Source organism: Fistularia commersonii, chromosome 21 (genome assembly GCF_037954325.1).
Source record: "Fistularia commersonii isolate RoL2024-O1a breed Wild chromosome 21, RoL_Fcom_v1.0, whole genome shotgun sequence".
Classification (NCBI taxonomy): domain Eukaryota; kingdom Metazoa; phylum Chordata; class Actinopteri; order Syngnathiformes; family Fistulariidae; genus Fistularia; species Fistularia commersonii.
Window position 1 is genome coordinate 11850947 of NC_141304.1, and position 23645 is coordinate 11874591.

General features: G+C 41.8%; 1 protein-coding gene and 1 non-coding gene across 3 annotated transcripts in view; one reads left to right on the forward strand and one right to left on the reverse strand.

Annotated features, from left to right (window-relative positions):
- Positions 1–5725: 5725 nt before the first annotated feature.
- The window catches only part of fgd5a (FYVE, RhoGEF and PH domain containing 5a), a 32302-nt gene continuing 14382 nt past the window's right edge, over positions 5726–23645 (reverse strand). Inside the window, exons 6-21 of one of the 2 annotated variants that reach the window (XM_086168468.1) lie at positions 21952–22103; positions 20515–20671; positions 14750–14840; positions 14608–14658; positions 14445–14503; positions 13690–13761; positions 13470–13538; positions 10448–10531; positions 10278–10357; positions 10064–10160; positions 9802–9939; positions 9576–9678; positions 9357–9493; positions 8329–8457; positions 7905–8059; positions 5726–6901 (exon numbers count right to left, since the gene is read on the reverse strand). In XM_086168468.1, coding sequence (XP_086024594.1) covers positions 6865–6901; positions 7905–8059; positions 8329–8457; positions 9357–9493; positions 9576–9678; positions 9802–9939; positions 10064–10160; positions 10278–10357; positions 10448–10531; positions 13470–13538; positions 13690–13761; positions 14445–14503; positions 14608–14658; positions 14750–14840; positions 20515–20671; positions 21952–22103 — 1611 coding nt within the window. In that variant the 3' untranslated portion in view covers positions 5726–6864. The remainder of the gene's footprint in view (positions 6902–7904; positions 8060–8328; positions 8458–9356; positions 9494–9575; positions 9679–9801; positions 9940–10063; positions 10161–10277; positions 10358–10447; positions 10532–13469; positions 13539–13689; positions 13762–14444; positions 14504–14607; positions 14659–14749; positions 14841–20514; positions 20672–21951; positions 22104–23645) is intronic. The other variant, XM_086168469.1, reaches the window with a different exon arrangement.
- Positions 9204–9275, forward strand: trnae-cuc (transfer RNA glutamic acid (anticodon CUC)). The gene has a single exon. It is a non-coding gene; the product is annotated as a tRNA-Glu (tRNA).

The window sequence follows — 23645 nt, forward strand, 5'->3', positions numbered from 1 at the left end:
TTTTCCTAGTTTTGCTTTGCTTCGCAGAAAACTATCTACGATCATCTCTTACTTTGCAAACGGCTACACACTCGTGGCTTTTTTTTGGAAAACTTCCGTCAAAACAACTACCGCATCCATTTGTTCTTCCACTTTCCCCGAGAATTGCCAACAATGTGTTTCCTCTATTCATGCACCAGCGCCTCCAGAGTATCAAGGAAGCAGTAAGCAGTTTTCTGTCACATATTAGGAGCGTGGCACACATCCAGTTCTTTCCGAGGCTTGAAATAACCTGTTGCAGCTTTAAGAATCCGAGCTTGTTCTTGAAGTGATCTTTACTTCAAAAGGGGGAATTCCAAAAGTGATTTATTTATCTTTTCAAACCAAAAAGCTTTTGCTTTTTTGCAAAAACTCCCTCTCACATCATCATATGTCTCGTATTGAAAACCGGGCTACACCATTTGAATGTTCAAAACCCGATATTTATTATTGTTCTATTGACGTCTGAAAATTCTTTGCAAATTCAAGACTCACCTCAATAAATTGAACTGTCTCTTTTCAGAGACAAAGTGAAGACACGGGGTGTAAATGGACAATTTGCTGGCTTCGAACATCCGCGAGGTTTTGCACGACAGTTAACAAATTGCTTTTTGAGGACACCCGTGATCATTTGAAAATGCAGTGGGACTAGAGATAGGGAGAAATGACCTAAAAAGCAGGACGAGATTCCCCGAACATTCGAACAAAATCAGTTTTTCACGCTATGAGAGGAGCGGGGAGAACAGGGATGAAGAAACAATCTCTTCCACCAAGATGCGTGTCGCCCTTTGAGTCTCCTTCTGTCTGCTCCCATTTCAGTCCCCATGTTCCCGTCTCATAATTCACTCTCATCTCATCCCCTCAGAAAACCCGCTTCCATTGTCAGAGTTAAAAACTGCGAGCTATCTCATAAAGACGTTCAGCTGCTTTTTCACTCTTGAGCCTCGGGGTAAATGACATTGTGTTTTTTTTTTTTTTTCAAAGACCGGGTTGAAATTGTAAACATAGCAGTTGTATCTGTAAACGTATTATAGCCATACTCCATTAAGCCATGTCAAAGTGACTTGTTGTGTAAGGGGCTCAAAAAGGTTGACAGGAAACACTGACTGAATATCACCACTGTACATTCAGCAAAGACAGACCTTCCCTTCATGCTGTCAGTCGTACTTATCGTCCACGCTGTCGTGTTGCCACCGGGACTAATAACGCCCCAAAGATCAGGAGGCTCCCCTTTTCAGAGAAAAACTCGACCTGGTAGTTTGTTCATGTGGGCAGTGTTCAGTGGAACAACATTTTGCGATTACAGCATGGAAAGCTGCTCACTGTCTCTGTGTTCCTCATGTTAAAGCAAGACTCTCAGCCGAGAAAGAAAGCACCCTTTGACGGTGCGACTCTTGAGCCTGTTTCAATCATGAAGGTGTTTTTTCCGCCCCCCCGCACATATACACTGCTAAAAATCATAAACAACACTAAGATAACATCGCATCCTAGATCTGAATTTATGAAATATTCTTTTTAAATACTTTTTACTTTACATTGTTGAATGTGCTGATTAGAAAATCACACAAAAATGACATATGGAAATCAAATGCATTAACCCATGGAGGTCTGGATTTGGAGTCACGCTCCAAATTAAAGTGGAAACCACACATGACGGGCTGATCCACCTTGGATATAATGTCCTTAAAATGAGTCAAAATGAATCAGTGTTGTTTCCTAAGTGGACACTTTGATTTCACAAAAGTGTGATTGACTTGGAGTTTGTGTTGTTTAAGTGTTCCCTTTACTTTTTTTGGAGCATTATATTTTGCTGACCTCAGTCATTATCAGTTTGTAATGATGACCCAATCCTGGAATTACACAAATAAAATAAAATAAAATAAAATAAAATAAAGATATGATGCAATATTTTAAATGTATCTATATGTGTATGTATGTATATATATACACACATCTATATATCTATATATCTGTGTATATATACTGAAATGATTTCAGTATTTAGAATTTTGAAAAATACATTTCAATAGCAGGAATGCCTTGGATATTATGTTCATTGTTAGTCTTGGCCAAATGCTTGTTATATATATTTAAATATGTGTGTGTGTGTGTGTGTGTGTGTGTGTGTGTGTGTGTGTGTGTGTGTGTGTGTGTGTGTGTGTGTGTGTGTGTGTGTGTGTGTGTGTGTGTGTGTGTGTGTGTGTGTGTGTGTGTGTGTGTGTGTGTAAAATGTAAAATGTTATTTCATTTATAGGTAATATTTCACTTGCCAATTCAAGACATATAGTGTTTTATTGACTGTCCAAGGACATGTTGGGGATTTCAAAATTGAATTTAGCTGAATGGTTCTTTGCTACGTTTGCGGAGGCTTCTCAATTCAAGAACAAAAGCTCCTTTAACATAACAACCCGAGTCCGATGCTTCATCGAACTATGAATCATGTTTTCCAACCTGCTTTATTTTGTCTCCATTGACCGTTATCAGTTTCCTTTGGTTTTAAAATACCAGACATTCTTGTTTGCAGGGAACTTGATTTTTTAGCACTGTACTGCAATATACACATGCCGCATTGAATTTCTCTTCTTTTATTCACCTCCTGGGTGAGGATTCTAAACTGTGTGTGAAGAAGGAGAAGCTGTCCTTTACCTATATTTAGAGCCCCACCCTCCCCTCCAAAAAAAAAAAAAAAAAAAAAAGCTGAAGGTTATTGATTCAAAGACGCATCAAGCGTTAAGTGTCTCTTTGAGTTTCTGTTTCCCTGGCTACAGAAGGTCTCTAAATGTATTTTCAGTGTGCGAGTGTGTGCTGTCTGGTGTTTAAAGATGAACAACTTTCTTTGCTCTTTAAAACCCCTGCCTCACTTTCCCTGTGTCTTCGGTTACTTCCATTGATTGTTGGGTCAGTCACACTCTCGGGATCGCATATCGAGTGCAACCTTAATCCTCCTAGTTTTCTTCTGCCTATTTTTTGATGGCCGCGCAATCTTTCGTCATGTTATTGAAAATGATCTCAGTATCCAGTAACAGCCCAGTCAGCAAACCTTTGCCTTAGCTTAAGTCTGTATTATGTAGACAGACTTTTATAATGATTAATTATAAATGCCGGTTCTGAATGATGAAAGGACTTAGAAATTAGGGTCACATCTATTTTCTTCTTTTTAAAAAGACTCACACTGATTTGGTCAGTTCTTGGTCATTAATAATGCAGAGGTGGAAGAAGAAATAGGCCAAAATGTTTTGTGCTTTTATATTTTTCATCTTTAAATATTCATGGCAGCTTTCCTGGTTGCGCTTCAGCGCTGTTGGACTTGTTGCTTGGCTTTGTGAAACTCTTTGCCCAAACTAATGAAGTTATCCGAGAGGGGTTGTGTTACCCAGTGGTCGGGTGAAGCTTGGAAATGAGAAGCCCGGTCATAAAGGGATGATTGGTGTCATGGCCTGGTATATTTTTATTTTTGAATGGTGACATAGCTGCAGGGGAGGTAGCTGTAACGTTGTGGACAAATGCGTCATGTTAATCTGACCAAAAATTCCATGACATCGCCTGGTGTCGTGACAATGATAGAATGCTTTTTGTTTTTTTCAAATTCTAATAGTCTCACTTAAGTTGATTTACAGCTGTAAAAAAACAAAAAAACAACCGCAATATTTCTCAGGGTTACCCGAGGCAAAGAAATGCTCCACTGCAAGCGTCAGTTTAAAGTAATCATTCTCTTTCCATGGTCTCACTGTAACATGTTAAAAACGATAAAGTGGTTGCTGAAGTTTTGAGAACTTATTTATCTTTTGGCGAAAGAAACCTGATACATTTTCAGGTAGCAACGATAAATGAAGTGGAGAGATTAAATAAAAAAAACAAATGGAAAATTATGGAAAAAAAAACAAACAGAAAAACATGCAAATATAACAATAGGAAGTTAATTGTGCTTGGGAAATATCATTGATCCTTTTCCCCTGAGGTGCGAGTGCAGACACCTGGATGGTACATATCCAATTCAAAGGAGGATCTGAAATTATTATCGAATATTTTTTCAGGTTCCTTTTTATGTATATTTTTATTTATTTACTTAATACTATCATCATCGGCTGGCTGCTCGGGATGTTTTGCATTTTCAATTTAATCAAATGATCAATAATTGCATGCCACTCAGTTCAAGTGCAAGTCAAGCTTCCCCTCTACGGTCTGCTGCCCTCTGCTGCTGGGAGCAAACACATCCCTAAACTGTTTTTGCAGAGGCAGGTAGGAAGTGTCCTCACAGATGTTTGACAAGCCAAAGAGAGAGCATTCACTGTCTTTCCCAGGTGAACTGTATCCCTCGACTCAGCAGATGGTTATCTGAATCATAATGAAAAGACCTGTGGGAGACGTGTAAGAGAATTTTCAAAGCTCTGGTGGAGGCCCAGAGATTTGTCTAATCAGTGGACGCTCAGACTGAATGCTTATACTGAATGCTTATACGCTTAATATGTCATTGTTTTTCTTTTTCGGAGGATTCATTTGCCAATCCCAGTCAGGATACGAGCACAATATGAACAAACTGCAATGTTACTCAGATTAATACTGCTTAGATTAAAAAGAACAACCGCGTAGAATATTTTTAACAACATTAAGGAACGTGTGTATGGGTCACTGTATTAGTGATAGAATTTTTTCTTTTTTAAGTCACTAATTTTCTAGATAAATATTAAAAAAAAAAATAGTGTCTGTTACTGATAAAATGTGTTCATATGTGTTTGATATGTCATTAAATTTACTGATATTAAATTTACTGATATTAAAACTGCTTATATTTTGAACTAAATTTGGGAAAATGTCGTTTACGCTGCATAATTTTATTCTACTTTTTCCATTTTTGCAGAATGAAAAAATAACATTTTTAAGAAGACTTAAAAAGAAAAAGGAATTTAATTATAATTTTAAAATAAACAAATAAATCATCAGATTTTTTTTAATAGGTCTATGTGATGATTTGGTTATTAGCACACATGGTGTAATTTTTTCAGCAATTTTATTTCAATATGTATCTATATACATAAACATTTACATAAACAATGCACTATATGCAAGAGGTACAATCCAGTATAGATATGTCCAGTAAGAAGAAGATGGAAAAGCTGAACAGAGCTGGGTGATCACAGGTGTGCTTTCGAAATAATGGTGACACTTTACTTTAAATTCCATAGCTGTCATTCATAAGCAGTACATGGAGCCGATAAATGGTTTAAAACACAATATAATGGTGTTTTAAGAGGATACAAGTTCATTCATTTACTATCATAACCCATAGCTGGATGATGGTTAATACATCCATAATAATAACATGAGTAAAACTCACATGTAATAATATAAAATATGTCTATATAGGAAAAAGTTATAAATGTCGACAAATCTCCTACAATCACACTTTCAATGTTCTTCTATCTGCTTAAAAATGCATCATAATGTGTTTAGATAAAACTATGGAAGTTTGACACTGCTGAACTTGAAGACACGAATGGCTCAGGTGAATATATTCTGAAAAGTCGTATGACCGTGGTGTTCTTCAGCAATTTCCATCGAAAAAGGCAAATTAAAACTAGATTTTCTCATTAAGCGATATATATACAGCACGAAAAGGCATTCAAATAGCACATTAGTATATTCTTTTGTTACTGGACTGTAACGGTAGTGTTTAAAATACAAGAAGTTTAGAGGTTATTGGAGTAGATAAAAAAAAAAAAGAAAAGCAAAAGGTTTTCTTGGTCTCTATCGGAGACAAGAAGTATTGTAGTAGCATAGAAAGTACAGTTTAATTCCAGGCACATTCATTATCAACCACAAATTGTACTGCATTCAACCAGATAAAATAAACCGGCACTTCAGTAATCTGTAACAAATGCACATATTGGAATTTTAGCCAGTGTTTGCATGGAAATATTCGAAAACGGTTGGCACGATGGTGCAGTGTTCAGCACCGTTGTCTCAGAGCGGCAATAGTGAAACTGGTGAAGTGATCCCTCAACTTAAATTGCAAATGACCCGGATCCGGCTTGAGCTCCCTGCAACCTTACGTGCAGAATAAAAAGCAGTGAATGTATAGTCTAGGTCGTTCCATAGCTTTGCAATACCGGGTCAAGAGGCACTGCAAATACACCTTCTGTGGGAATTGAAAAACGACCACGGTCAAAAGCATTTCCATTCAAATAAATCCATCCTTCACTACAACATCTGAAGTCTGCGCTTCACAATGTATATTCAAAATACCAAATATACCCTTTCTATTGGCCGCCGACAATTAGAAGATGCTACAGTGTATTCATCAGAGCACCGAAGCTGAAGTGTCTTGCATGTAAAAAATAAAAAGGAATGTGCCGCTCCCTTGCAGAACAAGAGCGGTTTAATAATCCAGTGGAGACTCATGTAAAAGACATGGTTTACAAAAAAATTAACAAGAAAAAAAAAAAAAACAGACAAAGTTGGAAATGTTTTTGGCATGGCCCACATAATGAGACACACAGGGAATAACAAAGATAAAACCCTATAAGCTAGCTGCTCCTGAAAGGCGAAGGCTTTTGTGACGGCTCGGCGTTTTGACTTCCAAAAAGGTTTGCGTGTCAGATCGAGCTCCGACAAGTGGTGTTTCCACGTCTCTCCGCTGAGTTACACGCTTGTTGCCACCTCTGTGCGAGGCTTGTCTCAGATCCCTCGCATTTCCACATTATAATCCACGATAGGTCAAGCAGGATTGACAGGTCCTGAAGGACGCGGTCCTAGTTCAGATGCAACAGGTAGCTTGGTTTTTGTTTCTCCCTGGAGAAGTTCTAGCAGTCACAGACAACAGTAGTTGTTTATTGAACTGAGCAGGTGCTATAAAACAGTAGCTTCCTCCATGGCGTTGACCCATCTGAAACACACACACACACATACAAAAAAAAAAAACCAATATATCATACCTTTAAGGGGAATTTTTCAAACAGTTTTATATACGACATGGACACAGGAGTTGCGCGGGGGGGGGGAAACACCAAAGATATTGTTAGATAAAAATCTCCCTTCTGGAAGATATGAGCATTTGCAAGGGATGGGAGGATCAAACAAAAAGAAAGAGAAAGCCGTAGTAGCGTTTTTTAAAATGCTCTTTCTCCTAATAGACTGACATCAAAGAGAGTACAGAGAAGCGTATAAATATTATCTGACCAAGAGTTGCTGACTGACTGACTGAAACAACCCCTTACTAAGATATCAGAGAAATCCAAGATCTGGTTTTTAATACACTTGTAAAGCCTGTATTTCTAAAGTCCTTATTTTCAATAATACATACAGTGAATAATAGATGTTCTCTATCTCCTGCACATTGAATTAGATATGAGAGATGTATTGACTTTACTACCAACTGCTATGTTTCACTGTTTTTGCAGCGCAATGTGTAACAAGTCGGTGTTTTGCTCTTTTCTTTAGCAGAATTAGTGATTCCGCCGAACTAACCCGTCCTTATCATCTTTGCCTTTTGTGCAAAGAAGATGAAGTAAGTAAAAAAACTAAGAGAAAATGGCTTTTAGAAATAATTTTTTTATTGATTCTACCCGTAGAGTTGAAATACTTTGATCGTTTAAAAGAAAAATCAATAACGCAGTGTGTTATTTACAAATAGACTTTGATTTTCGCCTCAATTTCAACTCAGTTTTGATTCTGTTGATGGGGTTTTTTTTAGCAAACGGGTAAAATAGACACATTATGTTCAAGCTATTTTGAGAGAAATTGACATCTAAAGAGTAGAAATACACAGTTTATGACGCCACGTGCTCACATATAGGACACGGAAAAGAATACAAGAGAAATATTTGATGTCAGAGCAACACAAAATATGCCCATTCTAAGTTCAAACATTGAGTTGCACGACTGCTCACCTGCGTGCAGTGTGTTGATCGTCGGCTCTGAAGGTGTAGTAGAGCGTCTTCTTGTGGTAAAGATGGAAAACGTTGCCGCTTTCCTCTCCCTCCGGTCTCTCGGTCAGCTTGACGGTGAAGCCTTGCAGAGGTAGACTCTCTGAAGCCACTTTATCCTGAAGAAATATCCAGCAAGGGAATGTGAATTAAAATTAAAATTTCTGTACGTAGCTCTTACTGAATGTTCGGAGGTGAGAGAGGGAGGTTCAAGAGGAGCAAAGCCGAGGAACATTCGGATCGGTCTTTTCGAAAAAAAAAAAAAGGAACAGAGGGCACAGAGAGTCCCCGTGAGAGGCGAAAAGAGCGAACAGGTCGAAAATTGGGAAATAAAGGCAGTGTGTCGGTGTTTTTGGGGCTTGGTGTGGGAGACTCTGTGCCCCCTCACCTCACGGGATGTGAAGGTGTAGAGCACCTTGTCTTTGAGGAGGAACCACAGCCGCTTCCATTTCCTCTTGCTCTTCTTCCGGCGTTGCAGGCTGCCGCTCATGGTGGAGCCCTCTACGCCGAGAGACACCTGGCGAAAACGCACCGGATCGTTGTTTCGCATACATTTGAATGATCGACTTGCAACACAAGATTGTAACGGAATAACAAACTATTATAAGTGATATTCTCAACTTGCTGGGTGTAAATCGAAGGGAAAGCCCTGCTTCTAGAGCGCCTCACAAAGTTAAAATGGTAGCAGATGCTTGCCAGATCTGGTGGCAGATGCTTGCCACTGCACTTTTAACTGCAATAAGAAGCTTATTCCTAACCTTTTTTTTTTTTGTCTAACCATCTGGCTTCACGGTATTATTGTACAGGGAAATAATTGTACAGGGCATTTTACGGCCTGCGGGCCACATCCGTCCCGTTTTGCTTTTTTATCGCCTAACTAATTTCTTTGAATATTTTAATAAAGTATTTTCAATCGCTATATTGAATTTAGAAGCTCCTTATTTTTTTCTTTTTGTTTACTTTTGTATGGATGATTATATACAAAATAATGTCGGTACAATGACATGATAATGAATGATTTTAAAGTTGAAATAAAATGTTAAAAAAAATCGAAATATTCCAATTTTCATTTTGTACAATTTACACGAAACCTAGTTGGCCCGTGCATAAAAATTAAATAAGAAATGTGGCCCGCCAGTCAAAATAACTGCACACCCCTGTTCTAGACTGAACTTATGACAGTAAACACGGTGAATCTCGAATGTCAAGGGTGATAAATGCACAGCATTCGACCGGCTCGGGTTTCCTAGTTCTTCTAACGGATCCCTGGTGGTCTAGTGGTTAGGATTCGGCGCTCTCACCGCCGCGGCCCGGGTTCGATTCCCGGTCAGGGAACATTACTTTGTGCAGATACTCGAAAAGGCATTTAAAGAATGTGATATCTAATATCACTTGTTCAAAAATCATGTTGTTTACCTGGTTGAGGGGGGAGGAGTTCTTTCTGGTCTTCCACAGGCTCGGAGGCTGTAGGCTTTGGAAGACGGCGGACAGCGGGCGACTGGCCCGATGGGTCCGCGGACTGTCGTTGCTGCAGGCGCCCGACACACTCCCACCTACTCAAACCGGCATCATTTTAGAAGCAGATCAACAACGGCGTTTTTTTCCTGAATCAGAAAACAAAAATCTGACTTTTACCCCTTTTCCTGAGCTCCGCATAGCAGTGGTCACACACTTTGGCCACCCTATCTTTGAGGTACTTCAGCGGGTATCTGTTTCTAGAACAGGCCTTGCACACCACCTGTTCAAAGAGGTAAAGTTTACAGACTGCACAAGGACATAACGTAGTGTTACAAAGATATTTCATAGAATCTTTTAGCTGTCCAAAATTTCAGAGGTATTCTGACGTCGCTGTGGATCCGACCTTGCCGCAAGCATTGCAGTGGTGTCGTCTGAGAGTGAGGCTGAAGTCGGAGGTGCAGTTCATGCACATCATCACGTGAGACACCGGCACCATCACTGGAGCCGCCTCACCCAGAGCCATCCACAACTTCTCACGGGCCTGTGTGTTAGAAGCGGAGTGAACTGTGGTGTGAAAACTCCGAGAGCGAAACGGTCAGGATTCAGAAAACATTACTGTGGAAATTTGTGCGTTTTTGTTTACACTGTGCAAAGTCATCTCTCACCTCGCTACACGGTCCACCGAACGTGCAGAGTCCCGCAGCGTGATCGGCGATGGCTCGGCTTAGCGTGTGGAACCAGTCCTCCCTCTCACCAACCGAGCTGGAAAAAAAAAAACAGATCTGGAAATGAGCGGCTTATTCACCCCGAACGACCGGCCAATCTTGAAAAATTTTTTTTTTTTTTTTTAATTTTTGAATCTGCTTGCCAGATACTCACCTGGCAGAGAGGGTGATGGTGATGTCGGACACCTCAATCCTCAGGCAGTTCAGCACGTCATCAAGGAGAGGTTTGCTCACCTGAGGCACATCCATTCAGTTTAACCGACAGTCGTTATTCACAAATGCGGCGATGACGAGCGGAGGCCGAGGATTTAGATGTCAAAATACCTTCATTCCCGAAAGCGATAAGGTGTTCTTGAGCCGGTATTTTCCATCCTGCTGGGGGTAGGTGTACAGCATTATATCATTCATCTGATGGGGAAGAAAAAAAAAAAATGATAGGATGTTATTCATTGATCCGTCCAATAATATGCACTCGATTTCCAAAAACAACAGATTCTTGAAAATGTTCAGCAAGTAATACCACATAACAACCACGAGGGGGTGGTGTTAGTTTAGAGGCCCACTGAGATTGCAGCAGTAACCATTGTTTACCCTGTGTTTATTGCATTTCTCTCTGTATTTATGGCATCAAAACATCAGTTGAGTTTCCTTTAGCCGAGCCTTTGGACGTGTGTGCAAACCCTCGGCAACCAATTCCCATGTATGCACACAATAAAATAAGGCATTAGAAGTGTTTATTTAAATATAAGACCAAAGTACTATAATTCCCCGAACACACCAAGAGTCCATTGTGTTGTGTTTGAGAGGTATTTCATTTCTTCCCAGACAAAAGAGATGACATCATCGGTCACACCTAATGTGAGCTCTAAACATCCGCTGGGGCCGTAAAGACAGCATCCAGGAATTCTCCACCCTTCTCTGGGCTCCGGGGCCCGTCCTCGCCCTCCCGGCCTTCTCAGCCTTCGCTGAGAACCAGGACTGGGTGGAACCGGCCACCTTTACCACGACAACAACAACACAAACAGCCGCGCTAACGAGTTCCTTGGCCGAGGATGAAGACAAAACACGGCATGAAAGCCCTGCCCGAGTCTGGCCTGCGACCCCTTGGGCCCGCAGCCACCGCCGTTCATTCGCTCCACCCTGCGCCGCTCGTTTTCTCCAAGATTCCTTCCACAGAAATGAAATCTCAGAGACGAAACGCTTTCCAGAAACAATGCGTGCGCCTCCTCGACCCCGCAGGTCCGTTAGCGGGAGTTCAAACCCGTTGAACCCCGAGATCCCCTCGCCCGTCTCTCACCTGCCTCTTTCACTCAGCCGCCTCATTCCCTCGGGAGTTTTTTAGCTTTCCTTTCTCGACTGTCCTCCATGTCTGGACGGTCTCGGGGACGTATAGAATAGGTCTTAGCTAAATAAACACAGGGTCTCTGCATACGACATTGCTTTGGGGTCGGCTAGTAAAAGGTAAACTCGTAAATACGGCTCTAGATGTGCAGTTTAAGCATAATTCATAACATGAGACAGCAGTGATTGAACGTGAAACAATAGAGTGGGCTTCTCTATTTCACGTTATGTGTTTGTCTAACACCCCCACACCCCTCCAACCCCCTCAACCACCTCCTCCCTGCATTCTACAGGCTGTCTGGCCTTCATTTTGCTGTCAGTCCCCTCCCAATACACAGGAAGCCAGCATCCAGTGACCCACACCAAACATCCTGTAAGGAAGTGGGGCCCTGGAAAACAAGTCCTGAGTGGGGAGAAGAGCATAGGAGTGGAGAGAGACGTTCTTGCCGAATGGGTGTGGTGCCGAGTGGAGGTCTTACAGCCTTGGCCCTGTGACCCCCCCCCTCCTCCATAACACCTACCTTGCAGACAGACCTCCGCCCAAAAAATTTCTCCCCGCATTTTTGCAGATCATGCCGGCTTTGTTTTCAGCACTGACTCAATAACACAGCAGGTGCTTTCAAGAGAGGCGAGCCGTGTCAAATCAATAGAGACATTATTTTGTGTCTTGCGAAAAAGCTCGGGCTTGGAAAATTGCAGTTTTTAACACTGGCTAGATCTTTACTTGAATCTGTCAAGGGTGCCAAAGTAATTGGTCGGGCTGCATAAATGGGATGTTTTAGACAAATGTTAGCAAGTTTGATCCTATATAGCGACACAGAAAACGCTCCAAGCTTAAGCTCCGCGTTGATACGTGGCAAACCCCTTTCACCGCCCCAGCAGTATACCCAGCTTCACCACCAGAGAAATGAAAAGTAATTAGCATCGTAAATATTACCTTCCCGAATTTATACAAATTGTCGCCCCCGGTAACCGACCCCTCGCGGAATTACACATTTTCAGCGCCGTAATCTTATGATCATTATGGTGGCGTGAAAGGAAACAAATTCTATATTGCGGTTTGGGTTGATTTTACAGCGGTTTGTTTTGTTTAGAGAGGCGTATACTTCACCCTAAACCACATTCAGATTCTGATGGGAAACATTGCCGGACTGCAATTTTCACGCTTTGAATCTGGCATGTCATTCAGTGCACACAGGCAAGCCTAACACACACACTAGATTGCAACAGTTGAGGTTTATGTATATGCACATATGCTATCATTTAGAAATATGATTTCCCCACCGCCTCCCTTCATGTAAATAGTGCCGTTTAAAATGTGTATATAGCGGTCTTAATTATCATTTCATTTTGTTGGAGCGTAGTTGCTTTGTGTATAAAACCCATTATAATCGTGCCATATTTCGTGCCATACATAAATCAACACTTTTCCCGGGTCACTGATAATTAAATGAGGCAAAACGGTTGGCGGGATTTTCATGATATGTGAATGATGTGATTTTTTTTTAAATTTTATCTTATATGAGTCTTGGAAATCAAATAATGACCTTTCATACCATAATAACTAGAAACAGAGTGGAGGGAATAGCTCGAGAACACGATCTACCTCCCAGCAATTCCAAAACTCACTAATTAACACCCTATAATGAGTTAAAAGCCAAAGTGTGAGGTTGCCAAGCAACTAAGACTTAATTTCACCCAGCCAGAATAAACATAACTCTGTAAAATGACTTTTTTTTTTTCTTTCCTCACACAAATGAGCCAAGGTGTTGATTTGTAAGCTCCTCTGTCCTCCTGCCCCTCGTCTTCATCCTAAACTAAACTAACCGCCGATGGACGAAACCTCGGCACTTCGGGACACGCATAAGATCAGCATCTTTGCATCGGTTCTTAGCGACACATAAAAAGGCTAGTAGAAACCAACTTGGGATGCAGCTCAAAACGAAATGTCAATTTCTATTTCAGTTTTGTGATGAAGTCACAAAGGGAGTCACAAGGGGATTACCAGAAATAGATGTCGGGGTTGTCTGCTCTTCTTGGAGACCTTCATGAGCGTTCCCTCTTTCACAAACATCTGCCGACACAATTAGAATTAATGCATTGAAAAAGATGACAATTCATGCTTTATTCACACTTTTTTTTTTTTTTTTCGGATTGGGCTTGCATTGCTGTGTATTTAGCGGCGAAAATGTACAGCTGGCCAGACCCGGCTTTGTCAACCTTACCCTTCCGGGCTTGAGGAGGTCCCTCTTGCCTTTCATGCTGTATTCAATGTGAACCAGACGCAGCAAATTCTCCTGAGAGACAGAAGAAAGCGAGGAGATTGCGTGTGATTACCCGGCGATGGGTGCACCAGGAGACACAGAATGAAATTGACACTGTTTGTTTGTGAGTGAAACCGAGGGAGGCGGAAAAGGATGCGATACTGAAAACTGAATAGTGGGATACAGAGATAGAGGGAGCTTGTGTTTTCACAGTCAGTCAGCCCAAGTGTGTGTGTGTGTGTGGGGGGGGGGGGCGGGGTAAGAGCGCATGTGAATAAAAGAGGAAAAAATAGAGTGTGATAAACCTAACCAATGTGGGTCATGGGGGAGCTCGACAGAGGGAGGCGATAGAGACTGCTCATGTTTGAGAGGGAGGATGTAAATCTGGTCGACCCTCACAGACCCTCCTTTGTAACGATACACCTGGGTTTTTCTGATGACATCAAATTTGTTTCATTCAGGAGGCCTGCGGCGCAAGAGCGGGATAGACCTCCCCTTCACTCCGGCAAATCATTTTCAAGGGGGAGTCATAAGCAGGAGAAATCCTCAGCTGTCTAAATTCTTTACGCTTCATGTTTATCCGAGCGTTGCTCTTTCAATGCCAAGTGGAACATAAGGATGCATCTTAATAGCTTTTTTTGCAAAGTCGAGCTCCTCGTAGGATCTCCGCAGCCCGATTGTAATAAACGAATGAGCCGTGTCTTGGTTAAACTCACCCCCTGTTTGAGGTTGTCGTTGGCTTGGTCGGCCACCTCGGAAACGACCACCAAGGCAGCTGCGGCACAAAGAAAGAAAACAAAGAGAGAAGTGAGTTGAATGGAGATACGCTCAGTCGCCGCGTCTTAATGAAAACCTCCCTCGCAAATCTGCCGTTTTTACCTTGCGTGTCTTCGTATTCCTTCGAGTCAGGTGAGAGGTTGTTCAAATAATCTGGAGAAGATTGATAAAAAGGAAAGGCAGGTTTGTGTAAGATGTTCTTATGAGGCTTTTATTTATGTGTGTTGATGTGTGTGTGTGTTACCTGTGAGAAGCATGCGGTACTGGAGTGCTCTCACGATGACCTGCAGCAGCTGGTGTTTTAGAGGAACTTCAGCGTCCTCTGGGTTTTTTCTCTGCAAACACACCCAGGGCGCGTCGACGCCAGTCAGCATTTTAAAAGTCGCGAGTAGAAAAGCAGTCCGGTGAAGTTATATCAGCAATTTCTTCTTATTGCAACAAACCCACAGGAGGTGGAGGTTAACTCATAAACGCTCAAGGTCAAGGTCAAAAACCCGCTGCTAATCAAGGTGACCTCTTTTTTTTTTCTAGCAAACAAAAAATGTGAACAGCCTCAATTCTTCTTGTCAAGTCAGTAATTTGCAGGTGAAAGGGGGGCCAGGAAGCCGTACAATCAAAGAGAGCTTTGGAAAATCAATCAGGATCTTATTTAACCCTGACAGGTATTCATGCCCTGAGAGGGATGGAATATAGGGACACACACACACACACACACACACACATGGAGACACACACATACACACACACACACACTCAGGGCTATTATGGTAATTTTCCATTTGAGATATGGGTGACCTTTTCCAGCATTTTCAGGAATAGTGACTTTGGGAACATCCTTGCTAGACACGTATTATTATGTCATTTGACTTTTTGTTCACAGTTGACATGGGTAAATGTTGATTTGAACCAAAAAAACTAATTTTTTTCCAACAATACTATGATAATGAAACATCAACAGACCCTTTTTGGGACGATGCAAATACACACTGATGGCCTTCATTGGATATTAAAAATAAATAATATTAACAATGAATAATAATATAAAAGATAGTGATTCAACACTCCAAATTTGCAAAAATATACTATGAATGCATGACTAACAATCCAAACACCTCATGTGCTATATGTTGCCCGAGAGACTTAACTGCCCACACAAACACACACTCACACACAAGCAAAGACACATATACAAAAACACACACACATATACATAAAGTCTTTTCCAATCCAACTATTAAATCCTTGATGAGAGACACAGATGAGCACTGTGTGGGAAAGGGCTTCCTCATTCTATTCACACACACACATGCACGCATGCATGCGCACACACCCACGAGCAGAGGTCAAACTGGAGACGTTTGGGAAAAAAAACCATTTAACATATTATTGTTGTTTTCATCCAAAATGCACACAGAGACTTTTGTGATGAGATTACAGAGCTTTGTCTGAAAAGAGAGGGGATTATTTACAGATTAAACACACTAGTCTTGTCTTCATCACCAAAATGCTCAGAACGGCGCGCTCTACTGCTTCCACGAATTTTGCCTTTTCGCCCTTTCCACTAAAAGCCGAATGCAATGATAACCGAGCTTTCCTTAAGTGTCACTAGTAAATTTTCATCCATTTGGCACTTGTTAAGAGGAGGACAGGTGCGAACACACACAGACACACACCCAAACCGCTAGCATGTGATTTGCTGTTGGTGAGAAATGGGAGTATGACACCTCTTGCTGGGAGATCCTCACACTCACAGACAGTCTTGCACATACAGACACACCTTTCAGGCTCTTTCACAGCCAGCTGATCTGTTGCCCACACGCGCACACAACTGATCTAATTGGGGCGTTGTAAAGGAGGCTGCCTCTCTAATTAGCTTCTGTCCGCCTCATTGCCCAGCTGCCTTTACAAGGAACACACTCCATCACTCTCCCCCTCTATCCCTCTCCGTCCACCTGCTGCTCAGCCTCCTCCTTGTCCCGCACACGAGGAAAATACAAAACAAAACAAAAGACGCAGGCTTTTGCCCCAAACATGCACCATGACTTGAATATAAATCAAAGCCGGAGCGGTCATTTGGAAATACATTTCATAAAACCGCTCGATTCATTAAATCGGCGCATGGATACACCCCCGAGCTAAAAAAAAAAAAAAAAAAACACGGATGATGCTCGGAAGAGGAACACAAACGTATGTCCTCCTATCACTCTGTGCTGGCGTAATGTTTATAGATGGTTGGTAAACAAGGAACTGGCTGTGGAGAGGAGGCGCTAATCCTGTAAGGGTCTAACGCTGATCTGATCAGGGTTTGTGGATACTTCATCACTGTCATCACACCCACAATGAAATTACTACCACTTATATTGCTGTACTTTGCCTCGTAACAAGAAAGGTGTCAGGGAAGGAAGGAGGCCGGCGACGGACATGTTCGACGGAAGCTCGCAAGAGAGGAGCGGGAGAAGAGATTGGCTGCCGTTGATGAAGAATGAAAGGTTTTTCAATACAAATAAATGACTGAGACATAAAAATATATGGAATGAAAACCACAAATACCGTGAACGCTGCGGTTTAAACAACGATGCGGCTAATTTATAGGTTTTTTTGGAGGCTAACGAATTTCGTGCCGCCAAAACATTCATCCACGTCACATCGGACGGATGAAATGACCGTAAAATTCTGAGGCTGTTTAATTCTAACGCCGAAGAAGACGATGTTAATGGTTTTAGTGCGCAGGAGGAAGAACGAGATAGTGATCAGCTGGAGGAGGACAAAGGCGGGAGAGAAAATGGCTGGCTGGAAGGACTTTTCCTTTTTGTGATTTATTACTTTTTCAACTTTTTCATCAGCCGTGTTACAGGCACGGTTCGGGAAAAAGCATTTTCAGTATGTTTTTGTTAATGTTACCGGCATGTATTTAATTAAAAGTTAAAAAAAAAAGTTTCTGTGTAAAATTACATGTTACAACATGGACACCTGTGGCTTTAAGACAAGTGTGGCCTATATAGGTACTCATATATTTATTTAGTTAGATTTAGCCTGTGTGGCTTATGTTCGTTTCCAGAAATTATGGTAATCGACCGTCATTTGTTTAGGCCGGGAGTAAAACTCATTTGACTGAGGGCCACATGTAACATTAACAGTAAAAATGTAGCATAAATACATGTAAATACTCCTTATTGTTGTTTATTACTCATTCAAATCCAAAATGTTACACATGCATTCCCATTTTCTTAAAACAACCTTCCATCCGCATCAATTTTTCTCTTACTGAACATTTAAAGATCATTTGTAATCCACTTGTTGAAACAAGCATCAATGTGGAAACACTGCGATCTGATGGCGGGACGCCGTCACTTCGCATGAATTGTGGGAAATGTAATTTCTGGTCAATGCACGCGTTTGACTTATTTATCTTGAGATTTTAAGACCTTTTAATATGTTCTCGCGGGCCACGTAAAATGACGTGGCGGACCACATTTGGCCCACAGGCCTGGGCTTTGACACATGTGGTCTTGGCTGTGGGTAAAGTGTATCCTGACCCGCACAATCCGCCATGCACTCTCTCCCGTCTGCCCTCGGCCTCATTACAGCGAGGTCACGCACGCCGTGCAGGTCCCAAGGCGGTGTTTTGATTCAGCGCAGCATCCATCACTATCTCCTGCATCACACGCACAATAACCCTGCGTGGGAGAGAGGAAGAACGGCTACCCGGCTTCAGACTTACGGGCAATATGACAAAGCTGAGTGGAGAAGGGTGCGCACATAACGCTGAGAGATGCGGTGAACTTGTCGCAATTAAAAATGATACGGTCTTTCCCACTGAGTAAGCCACGTAAATCACAGGAAAAATTAACATTAGGTACAAGACGGTCTCGAGCCTGTAACATTGATATCAGGACATCTCATCGCTGTTCATATCAATCTGGTTTTTAAGTTTTGCTATTAAGAATTCATGTTTTTTTTTTTGGATTTCATGATATCGATTTCATGTTGAATTTTAACAGGGGCCAAGTTATTTATCACTGTGAGAGGCAGTTATTTCAAGGTTTTTAATTTGATCTTGACTGCAACTTGGGGTTACATTTTGCATCCTAATTATTTCTTTCATTTTGCTAATGGTACTTACAGGACTGTCTCAGAAAATTAGAATATTGTGATAAAGTTCTTTATCTTCTGTAATGCAATTACAAATACAAAAATGTCATACATTCTGGATTCATTACAAATCAACTCAAATATTGCAAGCCTTTTATTATTTTAATATTGCTGATTATGCCTATATCTTAAGAAAACTCAAAAATCCCATCTCAAAATATTAGAATATCATGAAAAAGTAATTTTTGTTTTTTTAATTCCAGATAACTTTATCACAATATTCTAATTTTCTGAGACAGTCCTGTATATGCTCTATATTTAAAGCATGTCAAGCGAGTTATTGATATAATAGTTTTTGACTTTCAAATGTCGTTGTGAACTCCATATTTTATCCATTTGCCTTTCTCTACAGACCAGCGGATTCACAGCGTCCGCAGTTCGGCATTAATGCATCATAACATGAACGAACTCCAAAAACGACAAAAACATCTGAAATCGACCTTGACCAAGGGCAATTTGGGCGAAATCAACGGCTGACAAAATTATATAAAAATACGCGGCAGGATGCAAGAGGTCACTACGCTCTATACGCGGCCAAGAGACTTCATCTACCACCATCCCTTCTTTCTATGTACATGAGCCCTGCTGACGTCTGCCAGAGACAAAGTTATCCCGGGAAGAGGACAGTTGCCATTGAATATTCACAAGCGAAAGACAGTTAGCGTGTGCATCTTCCATCTGTTTTTCTTATCAAGGCGGGAACATTTGGACCAATCACGTCAGCCACTTCCAGCAAAGCGGCGCACAGCATGGTGTTGATAGAGCGTGGAATTTGAGTAAAACCGGAGTTGAGATCGAACAGGCGTCCTGGGAAAACCAGGCAGTTCCAGTGAATTGCCAGCTCCCATTTTAAAAATGTTTCACATTTTCTCCCTTTGAGTGGAGATTAATAGAGCGACAGGGGAAGCATTAGCGCAATATAAGATCCCAAGGTGTATTTTCCTCATCCCCAATTTTTACATGATACAAAATGTAGTCGTGTTGGCGGGGCTTGAGCATTTTAACTGCTATTTTGCAATTTACAATTACAAATCCAATCTGCGCATGAATGAAAACTCACACCCTAAGCATGAAGAGGACGTGTATCTCGTCTCCGCATATTAATCCGTCTCAGTCATATTGAAACCAAAACTCATCAGTCAAAGCTGAAACAAATGTTTTGTCATTTCTCTCTGTCCCAGTTGATTTATGTGCATGAGGGGGGGGTTCCACTTTGTAAACACTGGATCCATTTTATGGATCCACATGCAGCTGCATGAAAATTAGAAATCTATTGTTTTGGTTATCAATAGCTGGTTTTAATGCAGAACCACGTGCTTCTGGTTTTCATGTGTCTATTGTTACCTATGTGGAGTCAGCGAATTCTCTTTACATAAAGTGCTGATTATATGTGTCGGGATTACAATTCATGTACTCAGACAGTCAAGTGGATTAGGCACGTTCACTGTTTTTTCCGTCCATTTGGTGCTGAATGGATTTAAAACGCGACAGTAATAAATTTGAAATGTAGCGGAGAGTTAAGGTTAGCGACAGTTATGAAGGGCTACGTTTTTTTCATTGAAGCCGGGCGGCCAAATCTGAGCCGAGAGCTACGAGGTTTTTATCTCCGCACAGTGGAAACACCCATGCGGCTTGACTTTCCCCAAAACGAATGCGGAACTTGACATTTTGAATATATATGACCCCGAGGAAAATGCGTCCAGTCCCCCTTTTTAAAGAGGATTATTTGGCAGCATGCAGCGATTTAAACCAAAACAAAAAACATGGTCTATTGGCGCCGTACGAATAGCCCATTTTGGCAAGAGATGCTGTCAAGCGTTCCCTTCATTTGGTCAACGTGTCGTCCGCGAGTTTTACCTCAAATCTCTTGACGATGGCGGCAAAGGCCGGGTTGTCCCTGCAGCTCTCCTCCAGCAGGGACATGCTGCGATCATACTCGGAGATATAGGTGTCGAACACCTTAAAGTCCTCTTGACGTGACAGGATGACGTCGACCACCCTTTGGCTCTCCTCCCTATGCAGAGAAGTCAAACGCATTTGAGATTTAATGACCCGTATTGTCCGGCAGTAAAATGTAATGAAATAAAAGTAACTGTGCTATCCAGTGCATTCCAGGTGTGAGAAATGTACTTTGAATGTGAGTACATGTGTTTCTCATTGGCCTTGTCACTTCAGCGTCGGTTATTAAATTCCTCCGGCTCCTCAGCGGGGCTTGACAAACCTTGACAGAGTATTCTGTTTGCGGCCGTGAGCTGCGTAACAAAGTAAACCCTTACCGTCTTTACATGATTAAAGTGTAATTTGATGTGACTGCTCTCCGTAATTGTCTCTTAAGGATCATTTTTTTGTCTCTTTTTTATAATATTTGAGTGTCAAAATGAAATAACGAGGCATTTATGAAGATTTATGCCGAAACATTAACACGGACATTGTGGAAAGGAGATGGGAAGCAACCACGCCGAACTGGGATTAATGGAAGATATACCCCTAATTTCTGCAAGAAAAATTGCGATTCAAGGGACTTCAGTAAAGTCCGAAGTATTTTATACTTACAACTGCCGGCGGCAAATTTCAATTTAACACCAGATAGTCATGTTTTGGTGCAGAATGAGGAGAAGCAAAACAGGTTTCACGATAAATATAGATGTTTGACGCAAGGGTTTCAGGATTTATGACGTGTGAATGCCTGCTTTTGGCCAGCGGGAAGTTGAATTTACACAACATTAGCATCACCTGCAATGAGAATTAAATGTCCGGGCATTGAGATCATGACCTACATTCAACGAAATATAAATCTAAAAATAATCTTGTGTCCTGCTGGGACCTGCTGGGAATTAATATCCAATATGATCATATCAGAAAACACCATTCTTTCAAATTGATTCATTCATTGGCCTCTAAAAATAACTTGACCGATGGACCGGCTGGATTCTCACGTTCCTCCTTCTCCGAAACAAAGACATTTCATCGGAACAAAAGTACAAGAGAGAAAAGTGCCATTTGCACGTGTGAACCGATGCGCTTTAGGTGTCGCCTTTTGATTGAAGAATTATCTCTCTCATTATCACATTGTCTAACTGTGCATTTTAAAGCCCGTTAGGACGGCATGAAGTGATTATTGTGACCTCAGAGGAGAATTAATTATCACCCCCGTGGATGTCTCTCTACTCCGCCGCGCATCCGTGTCCCATTAGTTTGATGTAGCTTTAGCTTTTTCGACAACATAAAATACACCGCTACGTTAAATTATATGACAACATCGGAGCGATCGTCGTTGTCCAGGTTGTTTCGTACCACTGACTAATGCGCTCTTCCAGCTCCGTGAGGAGGCTGCTGTGGAGGCTGTGGATCTGAGGGAGTGCACCGAGTATTTCCCCCAACCGTTGCTCCTCCAGGACCGGCTCGCCCTCCTCGCCGACTGCCTCGGCCACGGCGAGCCTGAAGTCCTGCGCGGGATTAGAAAGAGGCGGGATGAGAACGCGGAGTAGGCATGACGGCGGGCGTTTGACGGGGAGGGACAAACGCGAGAGGAATGAAGGAAAAGGGTGGAAGGAGGAAGTGAGGGAGGGAGCGGGAGAAATGAAACAGGCGGAGAGGAATGAGGAATGAAGCTGGGGAGAAAATGGAAGGAAGGAGGGAAGGAAGGAAGGAAGGAAGGAAGGAAGGAAGGATGGTCAGATCCTCCTAAACATCCTTCCTGTCACCAATCCTTCACATTGCCTCGCGAAGGGACGGTGACCTCCCGTGACACTACTTTGGGCTCCATCAGGAAAAGGCGGCTGCCCCTGCACTTGAGTTAAAACACCAGGTGTTGCATAATGACCTTGGTACAATGAGAGTTTTGTACACAGCGGCTGTGTTTTTCTTTCTTTCCGCAGACAAAAAAAAAAAAACGAAAAGCCCCGGAGGAATGTGGTGAGAGAAAGCCTATTAAGAAGATAACAACACGTGCGTAGTTGTATCGATAGTGACAAACAGTCAGCGGTACAAGCAAGCGACTTTGTTTCGGCAATTAAGTCGGATCCCCAGGGACGGGCTTTTATTTTTCTCATTCTCTTTTAACTTTAACTTCATATCTTCCGACGGCCGTACATTCGGTTTTAATCGAATGCAATTACAGACGCAAATTTCAAACGAAGAAGAAGTAAGAGAAAGAATATGCGATATTATGAACGCAACTTATAGATGCAATATTTGCCTAGAGGAGAATTAGCTATAATTCAGTGTAATTAATTATGAAAGAGCTAAAATAAATACTCAAAGAAAAAAAAAAAAAGGTAATTTATTCTTACTCATTCACCCTTTCGTTCATAAAATCACGATTACTTATTTTGTATATGTATGATTGCAATGTTGGATATTCTTTTGTTGGCACAAACACAGTTGATATTATTTTTTAAAATGATCTATCTTCACAATGTTTACTCGTGAAAAGGCTAAATGCCTATATTTTACATTCGAGAGCCTTCCAAGTCGAGTCGGTGCTTCTACTCAGATCAGCTTTTCACGCAGCTACCTCGGTATAAAACGTATGTATGTCGCTATCTTCGCTAAAAGGATTTACATGACAAGTTAAGACACAGGGGAGAGGGGAAAAAAAAAATGGTAGAGTCGTTCATCCTTTCAGGATACAGGGACACGTTGTAGCCGAAAGTAGGTGAATGTCAGGAGATCCCAGCCTGCTCGGAAATCTGTTTTCTCCGCAGGCGAGGCTGTTGACAATCGTAACATCATACATAAAACCACGGGCCGTCGGGGGGATGAGCCAATCGGAGCCCGTTTATTCCAGTTCTAAGTAAAGCAAAGACATAAAACAAATACAGATGTCCCAGTCGGCCATGAGATAATGCGGTGACACTGGGCGCTCCATAACGTGCCGTTCATCATGCGCACTCCATCTCATATGAGATACCATTCATCAGGTCAGCTTCTCGAAAGGCTCAGAGGCTGCGGCTGGCTCGGTCTCCCGGGTTACACACACACACACA